The 25265-nt window shown below is 35.5% G+C and overlaps 2 protein-coding genes across 5 annotated transcripts in view; both read right to left on the bottom strand.

Moving 5' to 3' along the window:
* Positions 1 to 13613, bottom strand: part of LOC117434529 (protein inscuteable homolog) — a 53575-nt gene extending 39962 nt beyond the window's left edge. Inside the window, exon 1 of one of the 2 annotated variants that reach the window (XM_059003285.1) lies at positions 13552 to 13613. The gene's annotated coding sequence lies outside the window, so the exon portion shown is untranslated. Of the gene's footprint in view, positions 1 to 7790; positions 7917 to 13551 lie in introns of those variants that run through there. The other variant, XM_034057092.3, reaches the window with a different exon arrangement.
* A 2009-nt stretch (positions 13614 to 15622) lies between these two features.
* Positions 15623 to 20644, bottom strand: LOC117434836 (calcitonin gene-related peptide-like). 3 transcript variants are annotated; one of them, XM_059003319.1, is made up of 5 exons: positions 20543 to 20644; positions 19602 to 19693; positions 19073 to 19207; positions 17208 to 17392; positions 15623 to 16662 (listed from the first exon to the last, which is right to left on the bottom strand). In XM_059003319.1, the coding sequence occupies exons 2-4, from the start codon at positions 19685 to 19687 to the stop codon at positions 17233 to 17235; spliced, it is 381 nt and encodes a 126-aa protein (XP_058859302.1). In that variant the 5' UTR covers positions 19688 to 19693; positions 20543 to 20644; the 3' UTR covers positions 15623 to 16662; positions 17208 to 17232. The 3 variants fall into 3 exon arrangements, with proteins under 3 accessions (XP_058859302.1, XP_033913399.1, XP_033913398.1); XM_034057508.3 differs by lacking the exons at positions 15623 to 16662; positions 17208 to 17392 and adding an exon at positions 17900 to 18389; XM_034057507.3 differs by lacking the exons at positions 15623 to 16662; positions 17208 to 17392 and adding an exon at positions 17900 to 18389 and having other exon boundaries at positions 20538 to 20642.
* Between the last annotated feature and the right edge of the window lie 4621 nt (positions 20645 to 25265).

Consider the following 25265-nt stretch of genomic DNA (forward strand, 5'->3'; position numbering starts at 1 on the left):
GCTATATATAGCAGATTAGAAAGTCTATTGGGTTTCACCTGACAAATTGGGGTTAAAAGTAGAACGCGCTTAATCACGCTATTTAATTATAACAAGCATGGTGAGTGTTTAAGTTAAAAGTCAAGTCTAATCAAATTAGATTTGCCATTATTCTATATATGTGTGTGTAGAATCTAGACAGAAAATACCACCACTGCATGGAAATCTCCCAGGAGTTTCAATTACCAGTACTGCACGCATGTTGTACTGTAATTTCTCACATTTGTACCGATTAAGACAGTTCAATACGGTGAACGTGTGATTGTTTACAATACTATTTAGTACCGTAATCCTCGAGTAATATCAATACAATTAACATTCATTTGATTTTAATTATATTTATTAAACAATTATTGTCAAAGTTATGTCGGCACAGCACTGGTTCCCCAAACCTGCTGGCATGAACATTTATTCATCTATTTCTTAACTTCACAAAATTTATTTCCCTCCTGAAATGAACAAAATGCCCTTTTTTTAAATGCCCAAAAGGCTATGGAAAACGACTTCATTCATCATGTGCCTTCTGCCAGTTCTGCTGTCAATTCAACGATTGTCTTCTTTCTATTCCTTAAGGATATTATCTTCAAGTATTGCTCATCCTTGTTAGACAGCTTTTTGGGTCTTCCAGTCTTGGGTTTGTAAATTACAGATGATGTTTCTCTGTACTTGTTGATTGTGCTTCAGATATCATACCTTGAAAATCAAGTGATGCAAGCTATTTCACTTAATGTTTTTCCTTCTTTATGCAAGTTAAGGTTGTTATAATAGTAGAAAACATTAGTGGAGGCTTTGAGTAAATTGTTGATGCTCATAATGCATCAGAGTAGAAAAATGCACAGACTTTTGCACAGCAGTGTATATGCTTCAAGTGATAGTAAACATTAGTGTATTTTGGCTCGATTGATATTTAATTTAACGTAAAATGTTAGAAATGTTTGTTTTTAATGTACCCTTATTTTCTTTTTTTTTGTGCCACTACACCTCTGATTCTAGAACATGCATTCTGTTTTGCTACACTTTGACTTGAAAAGCATTTCTCAAAATATTGCATATTTAATTGCTATTAACACCAGTCACTGCATTTAAAAAAAAATTAAAATACTGTGCATAAAATAGTAACAGAATTTAAACTTATTTAAAACACACTGTGTAATTACGATTTATATTAAAATCATAAAACTCACATTTGACATGAAGAATTTTAGGGTAGACAATACAAAAGGTTTGCACTTCAGTCAGTTTGCAAAAATTTGAATTTGTATCTAATAAAACAATATTTCTTTCTCTCAAACCAGTTATCAGAATGTCAGATGTTTTTCTTTTCTTTTTAAAAAGCAAAAAACTTTAAAAAAATGACTAAACAGAAGTTCCAAATCATTTACAGTATCTACTTAAAATCAAATTGAAAGCAGATGTGACATAACATTTATTCTGTGCACCAAGAACAACATATCGAAAGCAGAGTTTACACTAGCCAGCATGGCGATGTAGGGCAGCAGTGTATAGTAGTGGTTAGGGCTCTGGACTCTTGACCGGAGGGTCGTGGGTTCAATCCCAGCTGGGGGACACTGCTGCTGTACCCTTGAGCAAGGTACTTTACCTAGATTGCTCCAGTAAAAACCCAACTGTATAAATGGGTAATTGTATGTAAAAATAATGTGTAAAAAATAATGTAATTGTATGTAAAAATAATGTGATATCATGTAACAATTGTAAGTCGCCCTGAATAAGGGCGTCTGCTAAGAAATAAATAATAATAATTAATAATAATAGTCAGTGCTGTTTTCTCATGGCCATTTAAATGAATAGTGGTAAGGCATATAGCATCTAGACAATTGCTAGTATCTCATTAGTCAACCAACCTAGTAAACAAATAGCCTACAGTACAAAAACTCCATCTTTAACAACTGAATATAAATGTGTTCAGTTTCTGTATACTGTACTTGTACTTTTATGCTTGTCAGTTTTACCAAATACATTAAAATGTCCTAATTTTTATATTCATTTTAAATCTACATTGCACATAACGAAGCAGTCTTGTTGCTATCTGTGTTAATTTAGCCATACAGTTAATTTAAAAGGGTATTGCAATTAAAGTATTTAACCAGCGTCTTGCCAGTTTTACTTCACTCAGACTTCTTAAATATCTTGGTATGAACAGATTATCACCCTCTTAAGATCAATCTGTCTCACAAGAGCAGTGCTACCCAAACAAAACGTCAAACATTTTCTAGAATTGACAAACGACAGGGGGTGAGACATTTATTGCTCTTTAACTCCTCAGTGCACTGGGTTTCTGGAAGATTGGTACTAGAGGTTGACTAAATTCCTGATTATTTACATTGCTCTATACAAAAGCTCAATTTTAGAACAAGATCTCCCACACTTGGTCCTGAGCTATAATGGTACTTCTAGACATTGATGGAGGCATCCGTTCATTTTGTTGAATATTCAAGAAATATCAGAATATCAGAGGTTTGAGGCTTAGATGTGTGGGAGGCCATGCTCATACTCAACATTCCAAGCCCACACAGCTTTGCTGTCTAAAGATAACAGGGAAACCTGGCTCACTGCACATGCCATGAGTCTCTGATAAGCATGTGCTGCCATAGCAAAAACAAAGCTCTCTTCTTTGTTAATATATCTATCACAATTTATATTTTGTATATTTAAATTATTGCATTCTTATGGACTGGACACCCTCAAAACGTGCCTTTCTGTTATAAATAAATAAATAAATAAATACAATTTAAAAAGACCTTGGCAAATCATCAAGGAAAACCTACATGTTTAACTGCAGTTATGCCTTTTAAATCATCTTCTCTTTAATTGTGTGTTCCATTAACCATAAATCAGAAATCACCAAATGGTAATGCTAGCCAACCAGCAGTTAAAAGCATCCTGTTAAATTGTTGGATTATACAAGTCCTATTCACACTGCAACAATACTATAATACTGGAAATTGGAAATGCAGGGTTTTTTTTCATCATATGGAGGTATTCATATTGTGCAGATACTTTTAAAGTACAATATGTTGGACGATGAGCTTAGCATCCATTAAAAGGATACAAACTATCCAGTATTTGACAAATGTATTCTGTTAGACCAGAACATTATTTTAACAATGACAGATTATACACTGCATAGATGGTAGCAAAAAAAAAAAAAAAATTACTAGAAATATGGCATTATCAGAAAAGCAAAAAAAAAGGGACAAAATACCAGTGACTCACTGCAATGAGTGCACAGAGGTTAATTAACAGATCCTCTTACATGACGAGATACATTTCACCCATATGAAATAAGGACATGGATTGATGTAGCTATCATCAGGGCTAGATGCTTTGGAGATTACATAGATGGGTTTGAAAGATAGGAAAATAGGAGACTGAAACAGGAAGCAAAGAGAAAAGGATTGCCGAGATAACAATAGAAAAGGAAGGACACATATGGAGAAGAGAAAGAAGGAAAGCGTCAACAAGTGGAAGAGGCATTTGAAGACAAAGAAGAAAGGGGGGCTGCCCAGTGGTGCATCCGGTAAAGGCACTCCGCGTGGAGTGGAGGATGCACCCTATAGCCTGAATGTTGCTGGTTCAAGTCCAGGCTATTCCACTGCTGACCGTGGACAGGAACTCCCAAGGGGCGCCACACAATTAGCCGAGCTCAGCCCGGGGGTGGTGTGGCTTAGGTCGGCCAGGGTGTCCTTGGCTCACCGCGCACTAGCGACCCCTGTAGACTGTCCGGGCACCTGCGGGCTTGCCTTTAAGCTGCCCAGAGCTGCGTTGTCCTCCGAACTGTAGCTCTGGGTTGGCTGCATGGCGGGCCTGCATAGTGAAAAGAAGCAGTCGGCTGACGGCACACGCTTCAGAGAACAGTGCGTGTTCGTCTTTGCCGCTCCAGGAGTTAGCGCAGGGGTGGTAGTGGTGAGCTGAGCCTAAATACAATTGGACAATTAATTGGCGACTACTAAATTAAAAAAAAAAATTTAAAAAAAGATAAAGAAGAGAGAAGATAAGGATGAGAAGAAAACATGGAGGGCAGAGGTAAAAAAGAGGAGAGATGTTAAGATGGAAGATAAATAAATTAATCATAAAAAATACCAGCCACTAAATTCTATACTTTCAAATACACAAAACTGTCCTCAAATATCCAGCAACAACTCACAGTAACCCTCAAAAAGTGCACCAATAAGAAAAGAGTGCCGGTGAAAAAAGTTTTCAACCTTTATAAAGAAAAACTGTTTTACAAAGAGCTCTTATTACAGCTCAAACAGTTTGTGAGAATGACATACCCTTTCAAAGATGGTGGGAGGTTTATAAAAAAGGAAAAGGAACTTTGTGTAGGATAAGGGAAACCTATGAAGAATGTCAAACCACTACCATCCTGAAAACCAAAAAAAAGCGCAATCCTTCACTGTAATGCAACTGAAATTGGCAGAATGATGAAGGAGCATTGGTACATGCTGGAACCCAGCAAATAACCTCTTCTTTTCTTATTGGATTTGATTCCAGCAATGGAAAAACCTTCAAATGACAAATAAAGCCATTGTGTCACGGGCCTTAGATATCTTTCACTTTCCATTTACTCAGTCTTAATAATGAGCCCAATAAGATAACAGTACCAAACACCACCCCCACCAGTCCCCTGCTAACAGTACTGCCACCCACATGGGGGTCTTGTCAATACATCTTCCCTATAGTTTAGAAAATGTAGGAGTTCCTTAATAAGATATTTCAACTTTCACTTGTCAAACTGACTACAAAATTAGCAGTACTGGGAATACATTTCTGTTGTGTAACCAATTCCAGGTGTCAAGTTATAACTTATAAGATCAAACAATTTGGCCCCTACAGAATGTTCAGATTGCTCTCAAAACGTACTCTACATTTAAATTTCCACATAAGACCTATCAGTCAAAGGGATGTACAATGTAACATATATACTGCAAGAAAGACATGTGGGACAGAATGCACTCAAAACTGTAGACTGCTCCAGTAATATACTGTTGAAATGGCAAGTCAAATTAACAGCAGACCAGTAAACTAATACAACACACCAAGATGTATATCTATGCCTTATTTATGTGTCTGTGTACAACACCCAAACAATGTACTTAGTTATCTTAGGGTAGTCTTTTTGTAATGTTACTTAGTGCTGAAATACAGTAGATGTGTTATACAATGTGTCATTCTCATAGGACCAACCATAAAAACAGTCCAATAAATCCTTCAGGAAAAAATAGGCATCTGTATATCATGCTGTAGCAAAGTGGTTAACAGTGCGCAGATGATCGACAAACAGACAATGATAATCCAGGTGCAATGATGTTTTATTTTGTAATCCAATTGGTCTGATGACCCAAATACAGTAAACAATAACAATGCTAATACAGCAGCGTGTATTGCTCTGTTTTAATCCACGGGTTGGTCCAGAAATAATAAACAGTCCCATTCTTAAACACCCACACAAAACACAAACAGTGAGTGCTAAGGTGCTTGTTGTGTAAATACAGGTTTCCGTGAAACAAAGTGCAGTGATGTCCGGGTGAGTGCTGGCCTTTGGCGACAGCTCCAGATCTTGTTCAGCCGTCTAATAATAACAAACAGTGTATTTCTTGGACACGACAACAAACAAACAAAACACTCACAATATAAATTCACATCCTACTTTTGATACATCTTTAACCATACCAAGAAACAGATCACTTCACTCCGTCCCCTTTTGTAACATTAATCATGACCCCTTGGTTAACGAATGCAACAGCTCTTCCAATCCGTGGCTGCCACATCATTTCCCTTCCGGGTCAATGGTTTAGTGTACCAGAGCTCCGCCCCCTTTCTAGATGACCAACTTCCACTTAACCCTGGGAATGAATTCCCTGGCCATCTAGTCCAGGGCACTCTGTTCCCTTTACACAGTGCCCTCACAGGTCAGGAGGGAGATATATCACCAAGAATCATTTTGTCTCTGTCACACATGCACTTTAATTCTGAATAAAAACATAAGAATAAAAACAACTTCAGGATTCCACAAACAAGTGAAGTCGATTACAATTTCACAAGTGGAAATTCTTAAATACTGGTATACAGTAAAACACTGAAAAAAAGATAATTCTGAATCATAAAACCATCCTGAAAATTCCCACAGAAACACAAGCTGTGGCACTTGTTCAGAGCGAGTAAACTAAACACAGACCTACTGTATTTCGTATGTTGACTTTTAACCTCATTTACCTTAGCTTTCTCTGCAAATCTACCTTCTTGAGTTCAATATATTATCAAAAATATCCTTTGTTTGTTTAAAAAAGTTACAGCACTTGTCAGAAAAGTAGCTTAGACCATTAGACTAAAATAACTTTTAGTATCAATTAATGTAAACCCTGTATGTTGATAACTTGCAGCACTGTACTGTAGATTGTGCTGCAATTAATAAACTAAAGGAAATTGATAAGTATCCATGTTACAATTCCCATAATACCTGCTAGCTTATGGATAACACAATGCAAAAACTGTTATATATAATACAGTTCCTTGTCCAAGTAATATAGATCTAAAACCACAAATTGATACTCTAATTATTTCCATAAAGCCTCAAACAGGCTGCTGTGAGGAGCGAATGATGGCTACGAAAGGTAAGGTTGTGTTGGGTCACAAATAAAACAGTTGGCTCCATTCCTTTGTAAAACGATAATAGGTTTATTAGACACTGATCCCCTCTAGGGAATACTGGTAAACAATGCAAGGAGCTTGACACGGCAATTCATTACTAATTTTCATAGTGCATGAACAAATCAATTAATAAAGGAATTGATTAATTCAATATGCATCTTCCCAGCTCCTCCCAAATCATATGCACTGTACTGTACTGTCTGGGTAAAAATGGTATTGGCTTAAATGTGTTCCTTGTACAACCTATTGCACATTTCCAGTACTGAGTAATGAGATCCAATGCTTTACACTGGGAATGGTCTCAAGCAATTGAAATGTTGCCAAGTTAGAACTGACCAAAAGTAATTTCCATTTAACGGCAGCTGATGACTGACTGACCTGTTATCTGGTGGTTTTAGCTCTGTACATAAAATCAGAAAGAAAATCAAATAAGCACAATCTAGAACATCTCAGGACAGCCCAGCAACTGGATGAACAGAAGAAAAAGAGGCATGATTGGCTCTGAATAAAAGTCCTACAGTAATATTTAATAAAACTAAACACTCATACTGAGAGTGTGCCATATAACTGCAAATACAGGTTTGAGAGGAATAAAATGTTATGTTGTGATAGATAGATGAAAGAATATAGTTTATACTGCACATCAGATAAAATTTGGATACCTCAGAGCATACATAAAAATCTTAAATCTCAAACTGACATAATATAAAATAATAATGCAACAGTTCACCTATGGATGGTTTCAATTTCAGTTTCTGCTGAACTTCAAGTGCCAGGTCCTCAAATATTCTTCTCAAGCCCAGTGGAAAGCATGGAAGCAGTATTAAATAGAACTGTACTATGCTAGACAAGTTTAGTAAGTAGAAAAGTGTTCAGAATTTAAAATCATAAATATATAAAAAAAAGATAAACACCAGGTCGAAGAAGAAGAAGTCTGTAGAGCAGATGGTTCAATGTGTACGAGTTAGTCAATCCTTCCTAATTGCCAAGTGTACCCACAGAACTTGATATTTCAACACGGCAAGCATTCTCACCTTAATATGAAATTGTAAATTCACAATAAAAGAAGGAAATGCACCTACCTATAGCAGTGACCCTCCTATTTGATCAAAAGGTATATCTATGTGTGCTCCACCAACTGTATATTCATGTATTAAGAAAAGAAAGTTAAAAGAGAGTTCTTAGCAACTACTCAGCAGACTTGAGATAAGAAATACTCCTGAAACTGCCACAGCATTGTCACCTGATCTGAAAAGGAAGGGAACACCTTTCCAGCAACCTAGAGCTGCCAAAGCTGGTTAGAATGAAATCCAAGAGCTGTGGGGCTTGGTTTTGTGGTTGAATGATTCTTGAGCTTCTTCTCACTTAACTAAAACTTAAGCCGAGTTCCAGTGGTTTCCCCCCTCACCCCCACCCCCAAGTGTCTTTACACATTAACCAAAGAAAAGGAGCTGAAAATCTTGGTGTAGTATAGCGATATGAAGACACTTATGCATACAGAAAAATGATACAGAGACATGAGCTTAAGGCTATCTGCTAGAGGAACAACTGCTGAGTGTGCAGAATCTTGACTGCCTCAAGCAGGAATAATGATAAATCTGATATGTGGAAGTTGTCAACTGGCTGGCTACTTGTGAAAGGAACATCAGATTTATTAAACCCACAATATGCTGTTCTTGGGAGTTCTTCTTGAACGTTTTAGAATGCTGGCAAAAGCTGCCTCTGTACAAAGGAGGGAAATTAATAAAAAATGCTTTGTACATTATAGAGCAGCTATTCCACAAAGAACAATGGCAATCCTTAATTAGCTAAATAAACAGACTGTTGCACTCCAGGTGTGCTCATGGAGTATTCTGTTTATATAACAATGCAAAAACAAAGTTTGGAAAATAAAATATGTTTAAACATAAATTAAAACAACTTAATTATAGGAATAGCTTACCTATAACCATATGTTTACTGAATTACCAACATGTATGCCGACTGCAAGAGCTGCATATCGACCACCATGAACAAGGTCATCCTTTGGAAGAAATATGTAGCTTTAAGCTTGCCAAGCTACATCTATAGGCCTACCGTATGGTCCCAACCTCAATTTGTTTAAACCATTATTAGGATTATAATGCACCACTGTTCTCAGTTATGTTACGTATCCTTTTCCTGTTCATAGGGTCAACAGCTGTACATAAGCTCACTGTCGGTACTGGTGGTGTATGTTACCATGGAAACACAGAAAGGAATGGTTTTGAAACTGTCATGGAATGTGTTATTAATCATTTCAAACTAGCTTAAAGTTGCTTTTATTCTATGTTGACAAAGAAACTCAGAAGGAAAGTAAAGTTAATTGTAATTTTGAGCTTGAGGGTACAACCAATCTTGCTAAGACACATGCTTTCTTACAAATCAGGTCAATATTTGTACAGCTTTCTTTTTAAAAGATAAAACCAGTCCTTTATTTTTAGTGAAGAGCCCTAACAATTCTCAAACTTCTGAAAACCACAAAGGGTTTAACCAGCCAATGCTTTTTTAAAAACACGTTATTACATAGAACATGTCTAAGACTTCAAAAAAAAAATTACCCATTGATTATGCAGATCTTAATGCAGAGGCCTTTTTGTAGATTGGGATTGCCTATTTTAGAATTGTGTTAATATGTATTTTATTTATTTATTTATTTATTTATTTATTTATTTTATTTGTTTTTTCCCCCGTTTGTTTTGGATATTTTTTGATATTTTATTGTATATTATATTTTATTATTGTATAGTATATTTATTTGTCATGTGAAGAGCTTTGGGATGCCTTGGCATGAAAGGCACTATCCAAAATAAATTTGATTAAATTTGATATGATGATTACATTTTTTTCTTCCCAAAAACATATATATATTTCTTTTCTCCTCAAATGACCAGATCTGAAGACTGCAATTCATAGTAATAGTTCTTAGTTTGACAATTTAGTAAAATAAATAAATACAAGTATGATTGTGTGCCTTTATGAATGTAAGCTTTTTAAAGTAATTTGTTTTGCGATACTGTATTTATTAAATTGTTTAGCCGCTATTTGGTAGTACAAATAAATAACAGAAACTTCACCATAAAATAACCTTAAATCAGCATGGTCAAATAGTACAAAAATAAAAAGCATCTCCATTGATGGGTATTGTGCGACTTCTTCCTCCCAAAAAATGAACATTCAACCCCATTACCAAGAAAAGTGAAACCCCAGCCATTTAGAACCTCACATCATCTCAAATCCAACAGAGAACTGGCTCAATATTTTGATTCTAGTGCTTAAATCATTCAAATTAAAACAGAACCTCTGTAGTCCCCAATCCACTAAATAAATAATACAAGTCAAAATTCTGCCACTCTCAACCTTTAGCGAGAAGCAGCCTTAATTGCAATCTTGGAAGCAAAACTATACTCTTCTTGGATACAAGCTTCTAGTTGCACTTTTTGGCCAGCCTGTCCTCAGTCAAGTAAAAGTGGAGGCAGCTTTTAAAACAGGGGTTGGCAACTAATTCAAATTCTTACTAGGTACCAAGTACATATTAATTGAATCATTTATCCAGGACTACTTATACTTATGGGTAAAGTTGTTTGTGTGTGACTGGAATGTAGTTTTGGAGTTAGATTATGGGTTAGTTCTAAGGACCCTTGGCAGGCTTGGATTTGTATTTTTCAAAACATAACAGCCCATTTAAAAATCTTGCTATACACAGTATTTTGTTGAACCATTTACTCTGAAGTAAAAAACAAACAAACAAACAAAAACAAATTCTGGTTTATGGAATTGAAACTATGTGCCACCCTTCAGTTTTACTACATATAAGGATACTGTTAAGTATTTCTAGGTCACATTACAATGTGCAAAAAAAAAAAAAAAAGGCACACACTAAATGACTGTATCCTGATCATTTGTGGATAAATTATGCATTTATTGAATCACTGCCTGATGGAAATTAGGTATATGTTAGTGGAACTAAATTGAATTCAAATGTATTACACAAGGTAAATGTCAAGATGTTTATCCTACATGTAGCACAAGGAGAGCTTGTTATTCCACCACTCGCTGTTAAACATGCAAGGACTACAAAAAGAGCACCTCGTAAGAATTTGACAGGTGAAGCTAAAAGGTATAATCTAACAAGCACATGTTATTCAACAAGACACCTTGTGCATGTACGGTATGAGCAACAACTGTCTTTGCATTTTCCAGGTTAACAAGGAATAATGTTCCACTTTACATTGAACAGGTGTATACTAACTTATTGGCAGGTCAGCATTTGATTTCACCTATTGGGAAAAATCAGACCTTACAGAGCATTGCCATTCTGTGACAATCAGCAAAAATACCACCTATTGCCAATTCTGCAGAAGGAGGAGCTGAACTAATAGGCTTAAAAGTGGCTTTGCAAAATACAGTTTAGCAGGAGAAAGTCTCAAATGAAACATACAGACATGCCAGAACATGACTTGAAATGGCATGTTGGAAAAAGAATAATGCCCTTTTTAGCAAACACTAGACAGCTGCTTGCAACATGTTACAAAGCATACAAATGATTGACAGTACACCTGGTATGAATCTAGCTGCTCATACAGGCAAGATCTTGTATCGTAGGCAAACTAAAGCAGTTCAGGTAGGTTAGTGGATTTACTTCAGGGGCAATTCAACAGTGGATCAAATGTCTCAAATGTTTAGCAACATGATACTACACTAGGTTAAATAAATCTCTATTTGCAGTCCTTGCTCTCAGATAGTTTTCCATTGTCATGGTCATTTCACCTGGAGAGTGAATTTGTCCCCCCTTCTTCTGGGGCTTCTTTCCTGTTAATAACCGGAACTTCTCCTATTGACTGAAATGTTTGGCAGCCCAAAAACACTGCTGAGGTTGAAGGACCCAAGAAGTGCAAGTGTAACGTATTTCCTGGAGGGCAAGGAAAGCACACCGAGATCTTTACTTTACCTAGTGTAGTACCAGATGTCATGTTTAATATGTAAATGCAAAGGCAAGGACAGTATTTTGTTGGCTGCAACCACTTAAAAAATTGACATGCACAAAGTTCTAAATAGATTAGAAAAGTCCTGCCGCTGACCAACAGATAATAAAAAAAGAAAGACCAATATTCATTTAATTTAACCCCCAGGAAGACTGAGCTGTGCCGCAAAAACAAAGAGACTTTCTGGGAGGATACAAAAGGGCAATCTGATACCAATAGCTGCTTTCATTAATATGTTCAGCTGTAAGCCTTAAAACACTACTGTATTCACTAAAGCATGGCTCCCCTTCCATCTGGATTTCAGCCACTTTAATCCATATCATTAGTGGTTTATCTGTATTTCTATCCATTTACAACAGGGAGTGCCACATATACAAACACATTTTAAGGCCAAACTAGCATCCACAGCTTTATTCAAAACACCAATGAACTTATATTCCCGATGATGACGTAGTCAAAAAAAAATGGATTGGGTACTAATGGGTAGTATCATGCAACCTGTTACACGGGTGGATATCAAGTTTTATAATACACAAGACTTTGCGTATACTTTGGTAACCAGATAACTTTGTGCAAACTAAACAAATGTTGTTTGTGAATTATTGGATCATGAACACAGAAAGTTTATTTATTGTATGCTTTGTGAAGCACATGCATCTGTTTACCATATCATGCAAGCGAACACTGCTAAGTCCCAGAGCACACTGAGATTTGCCTTGAAATATTCAGCACGCTCATTTTGTTAGTTTTCTGTCTGGTGTAATGATACATAAAATGGTGAGCTGTTTATATATATATATAAATCAGTCCTTAGAAATTCTGGCCTGGCATGTGATTCGTTAAAACTTCATCACGTTACACTGTTTACGGTCAATTGTTTTTTTTTGTTTTTTTTTACAAACTCCCTCAAATTTTGTCATCACGCTGAGCATCCTTTCTCTCTTCACATAACAAAGCAAAATGGAGGACAGCAGCAAATTAATTACAAAATATACTACAAAGCACTAATGCTGCAAACACTAAAATCATTTTCAGTGTTTTCTGACTTCCTAAAATTCAAACAAATCCAACTTCAGAAACATTACTTTCTTGACTGATTCATAAAACAAATATGGACAGCAGACCGCGGCTTATAGTGGAAAACTAAAGGCCCAAGGGATGAACTATAGTTACCTCCAGGGTACAAGTGATACTCTAAAGTTCCTGCGGCTTCGGGCATTAAAGTCCTCTTGGTAACTATAGTTCTTCCCTTGGGGGCCATAGTTTCCCACTATACACCTCCTCTCCAGTCCATATTTACTAACTAATTATATATATATATATATATATATATATATATATATATATATATATATATATATATATATACTTGGTGGGCCCTTAACCCTAACATTACTTTATTGTTATAGTTTATTAACATACACTTCCCTATTGCTTTTCTCTTACTTAGTCAGTTCATTTCATATGTTGATGCGTGTGCGTCATGACAAGTGATACATATTTATTTATTGATTGATTGATACTGTGTCTGATGGTCAACTCCGTCTTAAAGAACACTTCCGCCAAGACATTTTGCTTCGAGAGGGGTGTTCTTCTAGACAGAGACTACTCTCTGTGTGTGCGTGTGTGTGTGTGTGTGTATATGTCATTCGATCTAAATCGTTTGAGTCCTTTTTTGCATGCAGGTCATATTTTAGTTTAATGGCAATGTTAACGATGATACAATGAAAAATTTATTTAGAAAAAAATAAATAAAACCAAACAAGCTTTCAAAACATTTACTGCACTCTGAAAAGGCAAATATGAACTACATGCAGAAGACACATTTCAGCTACTGTACCTCTAACCCATGAGACACATCATTTGCAGGGGTTGAAACACGCACTTGACTCGGATACCATGAATGGAGCACACACTACAAAAGACAACCAGTGAACTTGTTTCATTAAGTGAACTACAGTTTTAAAAATACCGCTACACAGTTTTTCAGAGTTCAGCACAATACACAAAAACATTTAACAGACAGTACTTACCCCAAACGTTTGTAAAATCCAGATGTGCACCAGAAAGGGAGGGAATACAAGTCCATGAAGAATCCACACATGCAGAGAAGCTAGCTCTCAGACGTGTTATTCAGTTTCTTTCAAAATAATGAAATCAAGAATAAACTGTTGTTTAAAAAACGTTTTTCTAAATCAATTGATACTTATGTAATGCTAACTAATTTGAACAATCTATCGATATCAACATGTGTCTACAATATGTCAGTTAATGCTGGATTTTAGTTTTAGGAAGCCTTTAAATTACACTGGAAAGTTGAAGTGTTGTGACAAAAGGTGTAAATAGGAAGTCATGTAAAATGAAGGGTTCTAACAACTGTGTACATGTTGGTATGTACTGGTTATTAAAAGCCGCTTCCTATAAAAAATAGCAGAGTTTTTAATGTCGGAATCATGAATTAAAGTCAGCACGTCAATGGGTATATTGCATGTTCCATCAGGTCATTTTCCCTGTCTGTTAATGCATACCATTTGTATTTTGGGGGGTTATATTCAGGGCCACCATACTTATATCCCAAACTTTAGAATATTAATATTAACAGACTTTAGTGAACCTCCAATACATTAACTATTATAATACACGTCATGGGTTTCCAGTTGAAGTGGAGATTCTGGAAAGGTTCCATCCATGTGTGGGTGTGCAGACGTCATGCCCATGCTATAGAAGGGCTGTGCATGGCATGCAGCCCCACATGGTGAGAAGATGTTTTGAGGTGCCTGTAAAAATGACCTCTCATCACTGACCTAGCAGAATTACCCCATTATTAAAAGTCAGTCTAAAAGTTGCCTTTTGCCAACAAAATGCCATTAGCTTGTGTCTCCATGTCAACTATAGCACCTTACTTTAACAAATACCTGAAAGATTTAAATTCAAAACCAGATTTTAAAAAATAAAATTAACCAAAAAAAAATAAAAAAATTATTTGAAAACCTGAATTACCAAAGTAGTTGTATGTACTATAGGAAAAGTACATTAAAAAGGACATTTTCTATATACATTTATAGATTTAACAAAAACCATGTACAAAAGGATTATTTTTTAAAATGGCTAAATAAGTTCAAATAAAATGCTACAGTATGTATTGTAATCATACAGCAGTAGGCCATTTCAATTAACATACCTTATGCCCCTAATGACTGAAGCAGGCACTTGTGAAGCACTACTTTCATTACAAGTACAGTATATTGCCTAAATACGTGTATTGCTTTAGTCTAGATATGTTATCTGCAAACCCTCACCATGTCTGAATTACAATCAAAACTAATAAACTCTTCACTGTCAATTGGCCTTTTTTGAGTATCAGTACTTAATTTTTTTGAAAAATGACACATGCCTAATAAGTGGTTCGCAGTATAATATAAATTAAGTCACAACAGGTAACACACTTATTGTGTCACTGTTATGTGGACATCAACACATAGTCCGTCCATCCGTGTCGTGTCCGTCCCATCCACCCCCCCACCCCCACTGGAAGTAGGGGGAAGTTAAGACCAAAATATGTTTAGACCAAATTAACTTCCCTTCCATTGTGGTACCATTCAACCAAAGGCAAAACACCACTGTAGCTACAGTCCTTGTGGTACAGAACCTGTGGTACAGAACCTTTGCTTTTCAGTGTGCTGCCACTAAATTGCTATTGCAAATCAATCTGTTAATCTACCATGCTTGGTGGATATACATTTAAACAAAAGTATATAATTTAGGAATAAAACCCTACCACCCTATTTCAATGCAATTGTAATATTTCTTCACAGCTGACAACTCTTCTGACCTACAATGAAACTATCAAAAATACTAGCATAATAGAAGCAAAGAAAAAAAGAAAACCCATGTCAGTTTCACATGCTCTGAAGTGTTTGAAAAGCTTTAATTTACAGCAGCAATGTTAAAGCTTAAGGGAATCATCTCACAAGTAGCATGGTTCTTACATTTAACAAATTTTGCAGTAGATTCCAATGTTAGCCTGGTCCCTGAATCTCACTTTCAGTGGTGTAATAAACACGCCAGGCAAATAGAAATGGCAACACCCCAGTTGTGGTATTATCTGATTATCGGGATTATGAAGGTATGACTTCTTCAGCAACAGTACTACTTATTAAAGAGTACCTGTAAACTGGCAAGCCAAAATTCAAGAGCAAAGGTCTGCCATCTGGTTAATGGGGCTGTATTTCACTTTTCTCTGGAGTGTGTAATAATGAAGACTTTTCTTCAGTTCTGGCAGGCTTTTTTTTAAAGTGTGATGAGATGAAGCAGCATGTTGAATGATGAACAAGGGCTTGTGCTCACACACACACAAAAAAAGTCACTTCCATCTACATCATCTCCGTGGAATAAGACAAGTATCCCAGTCCAACTGTATCTAAAATACATTTTTAATCTTGCTGAAATTCACAATTGTTACAATATTGAGGTTTTTTTTTTTTTTTTTTTTTTTTTTTTTTTAACATACTGTACAATCATGTTATGTAAAGTGTTTTACATCAAGGCACAACACACAGCAATTTACAGATCAGCTTTGCTAGGCAGAATTTTAATGTAATCCCCGAGATACTGCAGAGTGCTGGCATGACAAGTTAGAGCAGCGTGGATCACATTGCACATAGGTACTGTATGCCAAAGGATAAATAAATCATCAATGCTATCATGTTCTTATTTGAAATAGATTTGCATATAAAAATGAATAGATTTCAATTCAGGATTTTCTTGTAATATACATAACAGAAGTGCTCTATTTTTCTTTGCCAAAAGCAAAACAAATATTTATAACATCAAGAGGACATGAAGTCAGTCCTCTATTCTCTATGCCATTCTTCTATAAAGGAGGAGACTGGAGACATGAGTTTAGTTTACCCAAAATAAATGTAATGTTGCCTTGTCAAGTTGTGTTGATCTGAAAAAAGCACAGTTTTAAAAATAATGATTAAAAAGTACCAATTTAGACATGTCACAAATTCACATTTCCAGCATAATCAATTACATGTACTTTACTGATTAGACCAATCAATTACATTTAGACTATACATTTGCAAGGTTTTGGTATTAGCCACTGACTGTAACTGAATATAAAGAGAACATTATATAATATAAATATCATTTCAGATTTAGAGGCAGCTACAATATCAATATTAGCTGCACAAAGTTAGTTAGCCAGCTAGTAGTTTACAGAAATGTCTCTATAGACAATAGTTTACAGAACATGCAAAAATTGATTTATTACAACTGCATGCTATCTTTAAAATAAATCAGTGTCAGCTGTTTATGGGACTGTGTTTGAAGCCTGTGTAAAGAAAAGGACTGAAACAACTTTATAATACTAGCAAAGAATGAACTGAGTTGCAAGTAGGAGATGTTAATACATTGCTCTCAGTTGTTTCTGGAGTTGTTCGAGTTGTATGACTCTTTCCATGGGTATATTTAAAGTAAAGTTGTATTCACCCTGTTCCTGAAGGTCATTTCTATTCTACATCTGGATGTCTCTCCTTCGCCTGCCAAATGCCTTGGCTCCCACGTTGGTTGGTACAAAGTTGCTGTTACCCATCCCTCCTGATCTGCTTAGGAAATCTGCCAGTCGGTGAGTGACACAAGTGGCTGTATTACAGGCTCGTTTCTGTGCTGTAATGCTGCAGCATGGAAGGAAAAACAAATGACGGTTGAGAACAAATCAGCCTTCATTCAAAACATAACATCAATTCCTTTTGAGCAAATAGACTTAAATAAATACATTACTTTGTTATATAATTTGCATTTTACTTGAGTAAATATATAGATTATTTCAATATACAAATACAATTCCAAATGATCTACTATTACATGACAAAATAAAAGTAACAATGTAGACTCAAAATTCTAAATGGAATGCATATAATTGGATAAAATATATTTCTTACCTGTGTATCATCTTGAAGAGTATTTGTTAAAACATTTTAATAGGTGATCTAATAATGGGCTAATCTAGTCTGAAGCAGTCTAAATCAGGGGGAACCAGTTACTAATAGTCCAAAATATGTCTCCAATAACTGTCTAAATGCTTGCTTTAGTTATATGCATGCTGGGTAATTTATTTGATGTAAAACCATATAATTAACATTACATTACTTTAAATGAATATTAAATAAAAAAGCAAGAGGTTTCCTGGTAGAAAAATAAGTTTATTAAACATGAAACTTGAAAGAAGCATTAATTTATTGTTACCAGAGAAGTCAGAAAGAAAAATCTAAAAGAAACAATTATGTTAGGCTAACCATTGTTTAATTTTTATAGTAATATGAATCCAACTCTATCATTCTCTGTCGAAAATGGAGTCAAAAGAAACTAACACAGGCTTAGCAATCAGGGTTGATATCAAGTCAATCAAGCAGGGTAAATCCACATGCATCAAGTTAAAAAAAGGGGGGGGGGGGAGAGAAAAGGGAGGTTTCTTAGTTGCTTTGAAAGGTTTCTTCATAGTTTGCATAGCGTTCATTTTCCAGCGCATTCACAATGTTTCTTTTCTTGCCAGGAGTTCCAGCTCCGACATCAGTGCGAGGGTAACTTTGCAATTTGTGCAACTCCTGCGACAGTTTTCCCAGCACACAAGTACTCAGATTGGAGCAGCGTTTGGAAATAGTTCTATCCAGGCTGTAGAAAAAGACAACATGCAAAAACAGGCTCATAATAACAACATGCACACATGCATACTCAGTTCATTCTTAGCACTACCTACTTTAATATAAATACTACAGGCAAATGTCATGCAAATATTCCAGAATTATATATCAATTGTATTATGAAGCCTACCAGACTACTAAACTCTGAGTTACAAATGAATATAATACATCTACAATATTACTGAAAGGACATGCACATCCATTGTTTAAACCACTTAGAACAGTTGAGATATTGCATGCATCAGAAATCCATTCCCTCGTGCATTCTCTTCAGAATATTTATCAGCAGGCAAACAAGCTTATTCAACTTATTTTTTTAAATAACCAAATAAATAAATCCATGCAAAATTGTGACAGAAAATGGAATAACTTTTTTCTTTCTTTCTTTCTCCTGTAGGATTTAAATTATCTCTTTTCTGACCACATACCTCTAAATCCTGCACATTTTAACACAAACAGTGACAGCGCCACTGTAATAGGAGTCACAGTGGAATTGCTCTTAATCGTATGAAGAGAATGACAGTTAAAACACACCAGCGGACCATTTTCAAAATTGTGACTGTTTAAAAAGGAAGGATAACGTCTTTTAAAAAATATGTTGTATTGTTTATGCTATGTTATATTACTGGAAAAAAAAAATTAGGTGTTTCATACCTGTTTCCGTCGGTCACTTGCTGCTCAAGTTCTTCTGTCGTCATTTGCACAAATTCTTTTACTAAAGCATTAAGTAGCCTTCGGGCTTCATAATCACTGAGTGTCACATGATCTGTCATAGACTCAAGCCCAGTTCTGCAGGCAAAGAGTAAATGAAAACCATCACCTAATAGTTAAATTTAGCGATTGAATGTCCAGAGTGGCCAATGCTAAAACAGGACAGAGATTCCCAAGTGCATTAAGACAATCAGTTAAATGTGTTCCATTTATAGTACTAAAAGACACACCCAGAGTTAAAATTGATAGGAATGTCAATAGCAGGAAGCGGACATGAGAGCCTCAATATTCTTCTTTTTTTATAACAGCCTTACTTAATTTAATCAAAAAAATGCTACTGAATTTGAATAATGAATTGCTATGTTTACTCGGGCACTGTATTTTCTTTATAAAGTGTCGGTTTGATTAGGAAATGAATTTCTCTGAAGCTAATGATTCAGTTAACAAAAATTTAAAATACATTGCAACTCACCTGGCTGGAGCTGCATGTGAGCTGTACATCTGACACACAACCAAGGCATAAGCAACAAGGAAAGCAGAGATCTTCAACACAACCATGGTTCCCTATAATTGAACGATAGCTTTAGGTATTCCAGAGCGGTTTATAACTAAAATATGCCTAAATAATGAGCCACTTTAACAATAATACCAAACAATAGATTCAATTCATATGATACTTATATATAATGTTCAGTATTACCTAAAAAAAATAAATAACTGTTTTCAAATATGCTCCTATACTATTAAGCGTACAGCAAAAGTATGTTTTAATAGGAAACACACCATTACTTAAATATGAATAACTTCTGGCAATTAGCATGCTTTTCTGTAACACTATCGCCTTAACTGCTCTGTTGTGGTTTTCATAATGGTTTATGTAAAACGTTTAAAGTGCAGTTCACTATCAATTGGTCTACCAATTAAATACACCACACTTAAATGTGTACATGGCAAATATCCAAGCATATATTACATTAAAAAACAGCTCAAAAGACTAAATGCTGCTTGCACCTTTAGAAATGAACAAGAGCAGGTTATTGCATTAGCAGTATCATCAAAAATATTGATTGCTGCAAGCCTTCTCTTGGGGATATGTGCATTACTCTAATGAACTAGAGACTAAGTTCTCATAAAGTGCAGGTTATATACAATATGTGTCCTCTTGAAAATCCACCCAAATAAGATTTATATTATACTGACATAGGAAATCCATTAAAAAATGGCATTTTCTACAACAGGACCAAAACGTTATAAAACATTATAAAAACCTTCTCATTACATGAAATGAAACTACAGTAGTCTTGTATTATGTTCTCAAAAACTGCTACCAACAAAAGTATATGCACAGTACACAACATTTAAGCAAAGAGAAGAACAAGAAAAACAAAAGCTCTAATAAATGGCTTACCTTACCGTGAGTATTAGGTCTTCCTGTGAAAAAATAGATTAAGTTGATTTCTTTCAACTTGTAGACCAACTCTTGATGCTGTTGAATGCAACTAAGGTGCACATCCCTATATATCTACCACTAGGGTTTGTGTACCCACTGTGTAGGTGTTTAATTATCATGCATCAGCCAATCACAGACTCCGGCTACAGAGGCCAGCCAATCCACAACCAGCTCTGAGATCTGGCACACTAATAAGTGATATAGCACTCGAATGATGTCATTCTTTAGTCACTAAGTGCTCCATTCACAAAATCTTCCAGTCATGTTGACCATTTGATATCTAACTATGCATTGAGGTCATTAATTTAACAGGAGCAAATCAAATGTACGGTCAAAGAAATCATCCCAAGCAATACATATTTTATGGGCTTCCAAAGAAGTAACATTGCATGCTATTTTTCAAATGCCAAATCAATAAACACAATCCAGACTTTGATAGCAGAGACATCTGCTGTACGGAATTGTGAACTGCAGCTATACACATGGGCATTTTTCCTCATCAGTATTGACAGGGTACTCAATAGCTTATTTAAACTGGTTTTACGTTATCATAATTTAATTCAATTTGGATCGAACTCTTATATGAAAGATTAGTTTACTATATGCTTTTTTTTGCTTAAAAGCACCTGTAACTGTTAAATGTACCATCTTAAATATATACAGTATATATAATCTTAAACAATATTCTGTCATGTTATCTCTCTAAATATATTGGAATTACTTCTGAAGAAACAGTTGAATTCATTAAACAATGTCATTCAACCTGTGGGGATTGTTTTACTTAAATTGTTGTTTATCTGCTATTTGTGAAAATGATGTACTAGTATTATACTTGTTCCATTGTCGGGATGATACTGTCTCCCTTCTTATCCCCCACAATCAGTCTTTTTGATCCTCACTTGGTTTGTCACAATGGATGGCAGTCCAGATCCGGATGATAATGTGAATGGAGTCAAAACCAATTACAAATCTGTGTGTCGTACTGCATCAAATGTCCTGTACTTTTCATTATTGGGATTTGAATCATAAAGCATTGCAGCAGAAAGACTGCCTTGCGTCACAGCAGAACCCCATTAGTGTGGATGAGCCTTTTAGTGCTATTGAACTAAGTAGTAGACAGATGACAGAACCAGTAAATCACATGAATTAGGCAGAGGCAGGGTTCCAGGCACTGCAAGCAGTGAGATGTTAACTGCAGAAGTGTATACCAATTATTTCCACTGCTTTTTATTTATATGCAATCCAGATTAATATCCATGTTCCATTCCTGGATTCACAGACCTCCAATTTGATGTATTCATATCTGTTGAAAATGCGTACATTTCTATCCAGTAGCATAGTAAACAGAAGCATATATTATATGTGGCTGTATGACTTAAAATGAAAATGTTCTTTTTTATCTTGTTTTTCCAGTATCACTTGTGTGTGAATGAGTGCAACAATTCATTATCAGTTATTCAACCTACACTTTCAGCAAACAATTGTATTTTTAACATTGCATCTATGGAAGACAACACTACAGTAAGTTACAGGCCATTCCTATTGAATTCTTAGAAAGTCATATCAATCCATGATACATTCTAGTTCTTCACACAAACAGCCTTATTGCAACTCCTGCCTATTGAAAGGCGATATCAGTAATAAGATGCACAGGGATCTTAGTATACTGATTTTTACATATATGACCTGAAAATGTTTGACCTGTTTTAAAAAGCTTTTAGTAGAGCAGAAGGGTTGAGATCTGACACATCAAGGTCACTTGATTCGCTTCATTGTTATGAATAAGATTACCGGTAGTTAGACATTTCTGTGTTATTTTTTTTTTTCTTCTGCCATTTCAGCTATTTCTCTAGTTCAATGAAAAATGTTCAATCTTAATTGTTTATACATGGTTGAATCAGTCATAAAATCCTTCATTATTCAATATGATGGTCATATCGCTTCCTTTTCAACTTTCCAGAGACAACCTCTCCCCCCCCCCTCCCCCCCAACCTCCCCCCCCCAACATCTGACATTAAGGCTATGATAACTATAACGATGACATCTTTTTTAAAGTCAATAATATGACCTTTTCAAACTATGACCTTATTTTAGAATCTTTCTGCCCAGCCTGTTGTGAATTATTGCATAAGACAGCTAAAGATTTTTTCATTCTTTCTGTGTGTCATACTGAAAAAAATGTTTTCAGTACAAAGCAAACGATATACAACACATGCAAGAACAGTGTTACAGAAGAGGTTTTATATCATGGCTTTCAGAAGATGCCTCCCTTGTTCTGTGGTTTATTGATAATGCATCAATAAATATATAATGAAATGGCTCGCCTACATTTTTTAATTATTTAAATGCTTACAAATCAATACTGGTATGTGTCATATTTTCTTTTTAGTAGTTGCTTAAGTGAAATGATTCCTGACAGCCATAATAGTGTTTAGCAGTAAGGATAATTAAAACGGCAGTCACTGTGAATCACCACAGTGCTCTCCAGTTAACTACACCCCAGTAAGCAAACAGAACTCTCTTGAGTTTGGAATTGTTCCTGTGAATGTTTGTTGACCTCATGAAGGCAAATAAATTAAATTGATTAATTAAATTATATACAAATGACCTTTTACATATGTAATGATTTTACAACTAAATGCTGCACCACTTTGAAATATATACTGTAAAAATAACTTACCTACTCTATCTATCTATTTATCTATCTATCTATCAATGAATTCACATCTACACACCCATTCATCAACATATCTGCTGTGGTTACAGGAAAGAAATGTACAGTAGTAGTATAAGTTGCCATTAAGAAATCTCTTCTGGTGAAGTACATTCACGGTCCAAGAACTGTCCATGGTACTGTAATGTATTATTATTATTATTTATTTCTTAGCAGACGCCCTTATCCAGCACGACTTACAATTGTTACAAGATATCACATTATTTTTACATACAATTACCCATTTATACAGTTGGGTTTTTACTGGAGCAATCTAGGTAAAGTACCTTGCTCAAGGGTACAGCAGCAGTGTCCCCCACCTGGGATTGAACCAACGAACCTCCGGTCAAGAGTCCAGAGCTCTAACCACTACTACCCCAACCACTACTCCACTACGCCACACTGCCTGGAAGAACTGCTGTACTTACCATGTGTGCACCTGCAGACTTCAGTAGCCTGGGATTAATCTTTATTTAATCTATGTTTACAGCAAGACATAAAATGGAAAAAATGTTTAACAAAAGCCTGTTTTTTTTTTTTAAACAAGAGATAGTTAGGCATTATATATAGCCTCCTGTTAAACAAAGCTTAATTTGAAATCCAAATAGATGTATTTACTTTAAAAGGATTCATCAGCTTCTCTTCCTGATAAGTGACAATAAGAGAATATAATTCAAGTCTAAGAGGAAATGTGTTGTCCGGAAAATGTGTGTATAATTGCACATCAGTTTACTCTTCTTAAATGGGGGGGTGGGGGCGAATGGTATATTTATTTAATTCATTTACATTTCCTGTGTTTGTTTATGTACACAAAGATGTTTTATGTTACAAACTGTAAAACTTTTTTCGGAGAAGAAACTAACACAAATTGCTCTCCTGTGCTTTATGAGGAGCCGTCCACTCTGGAAAAAGATTGTACATTCGCACCCCCCAACTTCCCCAAAGAATTCAGATGTTTTAAGCATTGAAGGGCGTCAATATAAGCCTTAATGACAATTTAAACACCTTGCAGTGGCACCCTGGCTGCCTGTGGAGACCCCTACACTCTTCAGTGTTAAAGCCGGTGTTTTTATTTTGTCGAGCTCATGCAAGCCTGGACAGCGAATTCCAGTCAACAGGTGGCACAACGGCCCAGCCTTCATACACATGTAAAGCATTTATAAAGCTGTCATTATTCTTTTTTTTTTTTTTCACAGAAAACTTAATAGAAGCTATAGACAACACCTTGCTAAATTGTTTGAAAGAGAATGAGAAACAAATAATTTGCTAAACATACTAAATAGTTATTATAAAGGTTTTAAATCAAGTTCAACAAAATCTATAGACAGGCAATAGGGCATACATTTGAGTGCTTACATTTACCTTTTAATTAACATTTACAGTAAGGGACTCTGGAGAATACAGAATCACTGAGTAAGAAAGAAGAAAGAAAGAACGTTTTTACTGAACTGTTTCCTCACACTTTGGCATAATTTCAGCAGGGTTTCGATTGTATCTTAATTATGTTAAAACTGTAGCAGTATTTTTAGAAGGTTAAGCTGAATGCAATTAAGATGGGTGGCTTACGGCTAGCATTTGCAATTATTTATATGATTCAGCTAACAAAATACTTAAAATATGACTATAAATTACACAAAGGCTTACTGTGCCAGGTGACTGGTTAAAGACTTTGCAAACATGGACAAACAGCAACTCTGGTTGTCTTTGTTTAGTAGATAAACCACTGCAATGGTACCCCTGGGACTGGAAGGTATAGCAAACAATTCCAGCTCTTCATTATAGTTCTACGACGAATGAGCCTCCAGCCAAACAAAACCTGAGCTGACAACTGTTTTCATTAAACACAAATATAAATAATACTACACTTCACTGAATCATACACTCATACATTATGAAACTGCTGTCACAAGTAAAAGATTCAAACCCTGCATGTGCATAGCAGCTTTCAATACTGATGTAAGCATGGATAGATC

Source organism: Acipenser ruthenus, chromosome 28 (assembly GCF_902713425.1).
Source record: "Acipenser ruthenus chromosome 28, fAciRut3.2 maternal haplotype, whole genome shotgun sequence".
Taxonomy (NCBI): domain Eukaryota; kingdom Metazoa; phylum Chordata; class Actinopteri; order Acipenseriformes; family Acipenseridae; genus Acipenser; species Acipenser ruthenus.

Coding starts and splice junctions, on each gene's coding strand:
- LOC117434836 (XM_034057508.3), bottom strand. CDS start 19,687: ATGGTTGTGTTGAAGATCTCTGCTTTCCTTGTTGCTTATGCCTTGGTT. Junction 19,208..19,601: donor TCACATGCAGCTCCAGCCAG/GTGAGTTGCAAT, acceptor CTTTGCCTGCAG/AACTGGGCTTGAGTCTATGA. Junction 18,390..19,072: donor CAAGTGACCGACGGAAACAG/GTATGAAACACC, acceptor CTTTTTCTACAG/CCTGGATAGAACTATTTCCA.